Source organism: Corticium candelabrum, chromosome 13 (assembly GCF_963422355.1).
Source record: "Corticium candelabrum chromosome 13, ooCorCand1.1, whole genome shotgun sequence".
In the NCBI taxonomy this organism is placed as follows: Eukaryota; Metazoa; Porifera; class Homoscleromorpha; order Homosclerophorida; family Plakinidae; genus Corticium; species Corticium candelabrum.
The window spans coordinates 2,160,164-2,168,589 of NC_085097.1; the positions used below are offsets into that span (position 1 = coordinate 2,160,164).

At 41.5% G+C, this 8,426-nt stretch overlaps 2 protein-coding genes across 2 annotated transcripts; both read left to right on the forward strand.

Moving 5' to 3' along the window:
* The first annotated feature begins 1,343 nt into the window (after window positions 1-1,343).
* LOC134189242 (uncharacterized) lies at window positions 1,344-3,520 on the forward strand. Its single transcript, XM_062657483.1, has 5 exons — window positions 1,344-1,377; window positions 1,620-2,636; window positions 2,696-2,766; window positions 2,825-2,948; window positions 3,456-3,520. The coding sequence occupies exons 1-5, from the start codon at window positions 1,344-1,346 to the stop codon at window positions 3,518-3,520; spliced, it is 1,311 nt and encodes a 436-aa protein (XP_062513467.1).
* A 3,159-nt stretch (window positions 3,521-6,679) lies between these two features.
* LOC134189275 (uncharacterized) lies at window positions 6,680-7,709 on the forward strand. Its single transcript, XM_062657512.1, has 3 exons — window positions 6,680-6,813; window positions 6,876-7,374; window positions 7,442-7,709. The coding sequence occupies exons 1-3, from the start codon at window positions 6,703-6,705 to the stop codon at window positions 7,522-7,524; spliced, it is 693 nt and encodes a 230-aa protein (XP_062513496.1). The 5' UTR covers window positions 6,680-6,702; the 3' UTR covers window positions 7,525-7,709.
* Window positions 7,710-8,426: the final 717 nt, after the last annotated feature.

An 8,426-nucleotide genomic window follows, 5' to 3' on the forward strand; every position in this document is an offset into this window, starting at 1 on the left:
GATGTGCATGTGGAGGAAACGTCATCCAAGCAGAAAGAGGAGATCAAAGAGTAGCCGTACATCAAGCCTTGGTGTATGTTAGGGACGACATCTCCCGAACCACTATTCGTCGGACCACAACATAATATAAAATAACCCTTCTAGAGGGTTAGGACTGTTGGTGATAGGCCTGCTCAATCTGAATCGATAACAACCAAGTTGTTAAACAACCGCATGATGTCTTCGTGATCACCCTCTTCAGCACATGTTATGGCCCATTCAAAGACTATGGCACATCTATGGCATAGTATCACGATCTCATGGTGGCCGTACCTGGCAGCGTTGGCATTGGCGGTTTCGAATTCTTAACATCACAATCACGACCGGGAGAACTATAGATTCGTGACTGTTGTTTGCAGCAGACACTATGTAGCCTTGTCGACGTACGTGGCTCCCCATTCGTGACATAGTTGCAATATATTTTATGAAGACTGTGTGCTGCCCACGCCATGGGTAGATCAAATTGTAACACCCCAATTAAGACACTGGCCCATGACGTTTTCTTGATCGCCAATTGCAGCTATAACATAGCCGAGTCGAGATTGCTCACTTCCAATTCTCGACTTCAAGGAGGACTTGCTCGTGACCACCTTCTGTAGTCTATACCATGACTTCGACGAGATCGACCTTGTCATAGTTGTGACACAATTGCACATCGTGTGCATACCCTGCGTATGCAGCCATGTCCGTAGCCTCTTGGACGTGAGTGGCGCCGAGATATCGAGCCAGGTACACCATAAAGAAAATGCCGCAAGTGGCAGCCATTTTCATGACTTTATTAAGAGAAAGTATACTGGTTGATAATACAATCTCAACCATTGGAATGCATTCGTACACCCAACCAATAGAGTCCTACAACTGTCTGTGTATGCACAATAAGTTCAGCAAGAGTCTAACCGTGATAACTCACCGCTTGAGCAGCGGCAAGTATTTGCAGAGTTATTGCCAGTGTATATACCATAGATCACATTTGTCTACTAGCAAGCAATTTCACTATACCCTTTATACATATCAGGCGCCGAGTGAGGATGCGCACCCTCGACAATGGAAGATACTAGATAGACAATGCAATCCATACCTTAGACTCACGGACGGGAGACAGTGGGTGTAACAGCGCATCAATAGACGTTGCGTTAGGATTGGCAAGTACCTACCCCAGATCAAATCGTGCAAGTTGGACCACTCAAAAATGCTGTACTACTAAAAAAGCTAGAACATTTAAAAAAATTGTTTCTAAAATTTTGTAAACCGGTACTCTTACTGCTCACACACCGGCACAAACAGTTTCAATAGATGGCAGACATATGACGGGTTCTTTTTATCTTATTCGTCCTCGTGGTTGGTCTTTTCTAACTTAGCGGGTTCAATCAGTCTCCGTAAGTTAGGACATTTCGGTTCTGTATAGTTTGACCAACGCAGTTGAGAGACATTAACCAAATTTGGACTTTTAGTAGTCTCTTGACATTGCAGTCGATTAATGTGTTTCTGGAACCAGGCCAAAATTTTTGTTAATACTATTGCCATTATTATGATCGTTAGCATTATTATTTTATTATTTGTTTCTTTGTTCTTTTTGACAGGTTCAGCTTCGGGTTTTCTTATTTCTTCGAATGTTATGAAAACTACATTAGCAACAAAAGGCAAACGAACAAGCTCGGTCTCATTAGCTATTGGCAAAGATGGAGGATGCATTCGATCAAGTGAAAGTTATATCTTTATTCCAGAAGACGCCGTTTCTACGTTAACTACTTTCACTCTTGAAACTGACGTCGATCCTCTATTGATGCCACCAGTTGATATCAAAAACGAACAAATTCTAAGCCCGGTGTTACGCATACTGCCATCGCCGGTTATTCCAAAATTTGGTAAACACGCGCATCTGTTTTTCCTACCTGTCGTACCACTTGCGGCAAGCAATCAGGATGTTGGAGGGCTGTTGGAGCTGAAGATGAGTCAGTCAATAAATGAACGAAAGGTGTGGAAAACTGTATTGCATCTCAATACGAAAAGCAATCAATTTACGACGGCTTCATCTGTTTCTTATGATCCAAAGACGTTCTTGGAATATGTTAGCCACTTTCGGGATTTTGCGTGGGTTCGTAAAGTAATCAGATGGCTACGTCGCGCGCTAGGCATAATTCCGTCTTCGCGAAATATTAGTTACGCTTTGTTTGGCAAGGAAATACTGCGATTTAGGTGGGAGATCGTTGCTTACATTATCCACTTTCCAATCTACGATACCTTGGTTAAGGATCTAAGAGCAAGATCTTACCACGAGTTACATTCTCCACTCAGAGATTGCATTGGTGTAAATGGAAAAGTTCGCTTAGAAATTAGTTGTAGTGTTCCATGGAAGGTGATTTGCGGAGGAGATGCTCATGAGATTTCAACTGAGAGCATCTGGAATGCTGCAGTTGATGCTAGATGCTTTCGCCGATTCAACTTGGAAGCTACAAATAATATTGTTGACACTTTAGATTGCATCGTGAATGCGATATTTATACCGGACGAGAAATGTCCTGCAACGTTTTTGCCAGTATCAATGCCTGTCTCACACTCACTCGACAGTGCATTAATTTCCCAGCCAGAAATAGCAGGTATTGCAAATTATTATTTTATAACCAACATTTTTGTCATTTGTATGTACACTTATCAGCTACTCTAATTGTAAGCAACAGAACAGAAGAATCAGTAACGGCTATCAGCAATAATAATACATATTTGGAGGTATTCATCAGTCATAATCCAATTTTAAATTTTTTAACGCAAGTTTGTTTATTTTTAGCGTATCCTATATACTCGAGACACTGAGCGCGCTGGTAAGTATTATAGGAGCATTCTGGAGATATGCGATAGTATGCTGAATCCGTCTTCACTCGCTAATGAGAAATCCATTCTAGCCAAGTTGGGTACCTGGCCGCTATCTCAGAGCAAACCCGACAGATGTACGTTAAACGTTTTATAGCTTCAAAACTAACGGAGCCGTTTTAAGAATTTCGTCCACCAAGTGAAGCGTTTTTGCTCGCCATCAGATCAAGTGAGCCGTAATGGCGCAATCGTGTTCCCTCAAATGGTCTCTTTGTCGTTTCCGTCACTCCAAGCACGGTGGAAACCGTCGTGCTACTTTCGAACTGTCTAGAAACTGACTTTTCCTTGCGATTTATTTGCGTCCGGTAACCTTCGAGAGACTAAGCGTTTTGTGAGATTCTTTGGGGGTAAAATCAATGGACGCTGTCGTCGATGGTGCTCTAACATTTTACGAGGCACTCATTCATACGCAGGTATACTTTTCGCGAACTCCCTCAATCATCTCCGAAGTGTTCCGTTAACGTTGATGGTATTCAATATCGATGAAGAATTATTGTATTGCTTCTATTATTTTGCTTGCGTGAGTTCTGTTATATGTCACACTATAGGAGATACTGCTCCTAAGATGGACTTGAAAATTCCTCTGGTAGACGGCAGGTGCAGTGTGGAGTGATTGCAACAATAGCTGGTCTCACTCTTTTGACAGTAACTGAACCTATTTCTCCAGGCATGAAACGAGGAAATGAAGTTATAGTTTCCTTCAAGATACATTGGTGCTGCCTCGTTTCACTCTGTCTAAATCGGGCATACGCTGGATCTATTCCAGACGCTAAGTCACCGCAAATGCCAGGGCAAACAAACTAAAGTCATGTCCGCCCTTCTGTTTGTGAAGAGACGCTACAGTAACCTTATGGATATCCGTTCTGTAAATTTGAAGCAAGTTGAGCTTGAACATTCTGTGATATGTATTTGAATGGACTTTGTGCGCGATACAGAGAACTCTAACCTATTACTCAAGAGTGTGTTTTGAAAGCCGTTCCACAGGGGGAAACTAACGTGTATCAGCTTTAGCCAAGCATTAATTATCAAGTCATTCAGCTAAGCAGTGGAAGACTCAAGAATTTTGATGTCCCTTTTTCCGATTCCTATAGACGTTCTCGTAGCAATTGCCGAAGCAGTTGTTCTCTCTTGTCAAGGGTCAGAGGAGACTGAATTGCCGGGCTTCTTCCTTTCTCGCTCAAATTAACTTTTTGTTTCCTCTCGCAGCACGTCTCTTTTACGGCTGGCTTTGGTTGTCTGCTGTCTTACTCTTAGCTATCCCGTTAGTAATCCGGGCATCTGGTTAGTAATCGGGCTGTCCGGGTTATAAACCGGGACGATGGTTAGCAAGGAGGTTGGAACAGTACTACATTCACTTATTGCACAATCGCCATGCAATTATGACATTTATATTAATCCGAGGCTACAGCGACTCATTTTTGAGATAAATTGATCGAACGGCAGAGGAATTCTATTAGCGAAGTGATAAGCCTTCCTTTGCGTCGCGGCAATAAAACTGCCAACTTGAGAGTTGGCGACTATGCGATATTAGATAGTACGCTGCATGTATAGTGCAACTGATTCAAATAGTTTTGTCTTTATTTTAATCAAAGGAAATCTCTAAAGTATAGGAATTCGAAGGATACTGCTGTGAATCCAACACTTTTAATATGCACATGTGGTAAGGCATCGTAACATCGAAAGGTCCAAATAGAGATGCCCGATGAAGGCAAAACCATGAACATTATTTGGCAAAATCAGTTACAGGTTGCTTACGTGACATATAGGGAATTTGAAGCGCTTGTCGACGAGACCAACGCCCAGACAACATCTAATCGCGATGCCTGCTGTTTCTCTCAGTTAGTTTTACGCATATAGCCGTATGTACCATAGACAAAATCAACTTGTTCACTGTGAAACATGATGCGACGCAGCTTTTCCCAAAATCAAAATCAAAGCTATGCTATTATGATATATTTGGTTTGAGTAATAGTTATAATTGCTGAGCGTAGCGAGGCTTCTAATGCCTTTAGCAAAACCGAAATATGCGCGATAGTATAGGTTTATCTATCGAGCTTTCAGTGTGTGTGTGTGTGTGTGTGTGTGTGTGTGTGTGTGTGTGTGTGTGTGTGTGTGTGTGTGTGTGTGTTTGTGTCTGTGTGTGTGTGTGTGTGTGTGTGTGTGTGTGTGTGTGTGTGTGTGTGTGTCTGTGTGTGTGTGTGTGTGTGTGTGTGTGTGTGTGTGTGTGTGTGTGTGTGTGTGTGTCTGTGTCTGTGTCTGTGTCTGTGTCTGTGTCTGTGTGTCTGTGTCTGTGTCTGTGTCTGTGTCTGTGTCTGTGTCTGTGTCTGTGTCTGTGTGTCTGTGTGTGCTCGCGTGCGCACCAACCTCAAATTTTTTCCCTCACGACTACGTTTCATTATAAGACCTACTTCAAGAAATCGTTTCCGTTTCGACTACAGATCAGTGTAAGAACGATTCGTGCAAGTGAGCAAACGGCGACGAAAAGGTCTCATGAAGTTCCACCTCCTCATCCTTTTGTATTGTAGCTACGGATTGTGTGTACTTGACAACAGAGAAACACCTTCAGAAGCTGACTCCGTTGCGACGTGTTAAGACTGGTTTACAGTAGCTTACGCAAGCCGAGCGTCAGCCCAGCGTATCATCAACATACGTATCGCTAGCGTCCTGCTGTAAACAAGTTGCCTCGTTTCGCCGAGACTTTATATACGTTCTGACCAGCGTCAAGACGTTGGATTAGACCAGAGCTCTATTCGAGCGTCAACGTAATGTAATTAAACTGGAAATAATGCGGTTTGTAACTACCATTCGGCTTACGCGCTTTTACTCCCTTGGGACTCCAGTTTTCTAACAAGTTGGATGACAATGATCTCAACAACTAGAAGCAGGAAACCTTTGTAAGAAGGCATACAATTGCCACAGGGGCAGAAACAGCCTTTGACGACAGACTCTTTTCGCAGCTGATAAGACGTTGCTGGGTTGTGCTCAGACATTTTGCGGTAAATGAATAGGTTTCAACGTCTGACTACGTTTACGTTATACGCTGAGATGACGATCGGCTTCAGTAAGTTATTGTAAACCAGCCCTTAATCACCAACGCGAGACGACTAGCCAATACGTAAATGTAGTTGCATATGCATGCTTTGCGCACGTACATCTCCTGCACGTGCATTGACTTGATTTAAGCTGCATGTAACACTGAAAGAGCTTACTTGTAGTCGATTGGCAAAACGAAACTCACAGACTGTCACACAGCTAACAATATATTGAGTTGTTATATGCAGAAGCTGCAAAATATTTGTTATCCACAACCCTTTTGTGACTGAACTAGACTGTAAACAGTATTACAGTGCAGGAGACTGTAGAATTTGCACAAAGATTCTTGAGAGCGATTTCGTCCGCGATCATTGTCTAATTGCAGACGATGCCGAAGAGCAGCGCAGACTGCTTGGAACTTCTTGATCTACCCATAAATATGACGTCGAATCGTACTACACGCTGCACTTTTCTACATTTTTAACATGTTTTAGGTGATAATACTGTAATTCAATAGATGTACTGTGTTTAATTAATTGTACATCTTCCCATGAACGAATGCTTTGTTGGAAACACATGCAAGCCTTAGTTAAATTGGACAAACATCCCGTGTGACCGTTAGAACAGAACAGTTACGCTGTGTCTTGTATGTATTCATATTTGCTACATGCATTTTAGATGGTACGAATGACTGATATTGAATAAATATATTAATTTTGCCACTCGGTTTCTGCTAAATATGTTAACTTTAGACTTTCGTGAATGATAGGTGTTAGTGCTGATCAGATCGAAACCGGGCAATCGTCAGAGTCATTCAGAGTCAATTCGACTGTAGAAGTGGCAGATACCACTGACGGTAATAGTGAATTAAAGGTATGTATACTTTGCAATGAAGCGTTGCTGTTATGCTTAAATATACTTTTGGGGGTTTCCAGCCCATTCTAGCTTCTCAAGGCTGGAAGTACGACGCGTTTTTGTGTCATGCCGGTGAAGACAAAAGGAAATTCGTCGGTCCTCTAAACAAGGAGATGAGAAAGAAACATCAGATTGTTTCATTTTTTGATGCTGATTCCTTATCAGAAGGACGCATGGCACAGACAGACATTGCCGAAGCCATTATACAGTCTCCTCTATTTGTCGTTATACTCAGCCATAAATTTAAAGGAAAACGTTATCCTGCAGCAGAAGTAAAAGCAGCACTTGAATTTAACAAAAATGGACCTGACTCATTTGAATTTAAATCACGTTACAAGAAGGTCATACCAGTCTTTTACAAGCTTACAGCCGATGAATGCAGCGGCTGTGATATCGAGATTTTAAACATATTAGCTGGAATTACTGGCATTGAGAAGAAGCAGAATGAAGACGTTAGAAGTTTTGTGAATTACGTTGCCCAGAAAATTTTAAAACATGTTAAAGCCCAAAAAGATAAACGTAATTATTGTATAAGCTAACAACTGTGTTCTTATAACATTTAACGATGCTTATTAAATGTATTTAGCTGAAGTGGAGACCCTTCCGGAAATGTCACCTGTTCATACTCGGGTAAAAGAGATCTTCGATGAATTTAAGAAAAGGACCTAGTAGGACAACATAAATGATTGTAATTAGGTGAGAAAATAGCTGATCGATAGAGGAGTTTGACATATAGTCAAAGTCTATGTTTTTACATGTAACGTATCAAGTGCTATTTTACTAGATTACATGCATGGAGTAGTTTGATGTGCTGTTTGTACAATGCGACATACATACAAGTAAATTAGCGGTAAGCACAAGAGTCTGGTCTTCCTACAAAATTGTTTCTCATTTCTATATCTATAGTATCATTGATGTATAGACAAATGCTGTTCAAATAGAAGACCCATAACGATGCAATTGTTTGTTTAGTTCAAGACGAGAAAATCTTTAAGTATACCTACCAAACACTATCCCTAAGTGTATCCCTAACCCGTAACCCTAATCCTAATCCTATATAGACTAAACCGTAACCTTATTTAACTTTAAGCAGGAAGCAGTAACGCAGAACAAACATTTTTCAAATCTGTGAATGAAAGTATCATTCTAGTTAATCCATAATAACATCACTGTAGAAGCCATTTCTGTCGTATGCGAAAGAACAACCGTATTAGTAGATACAGCGGTAATTCATGCGCGCAAGATGTCACCCTTAAATGGCCTACTATCTGTACTGCCTACAATCGATATCAACTCGTGTAGACTGTAGAATAGCCGAATAACTGATGTATTTAGATAGTAACGCCAAAAGCACCGCTCATCGACTGCGCGTGCTTTCCATCCTCGCAGTCCCACACTACAATACTACAATACCCCCTTGTAAAAATTGAAACGAACAACCCAACTCAACTCAACGCAAAAGTGTTCATGTAATGTCCGCCTCTTTGGCTCTTACTGATAACCGCACTTGACGTCCGCATTGTGTTACCACTTCTTCCTTAAAGAGGGAATGTCCAGAGTTGATTGTGAAG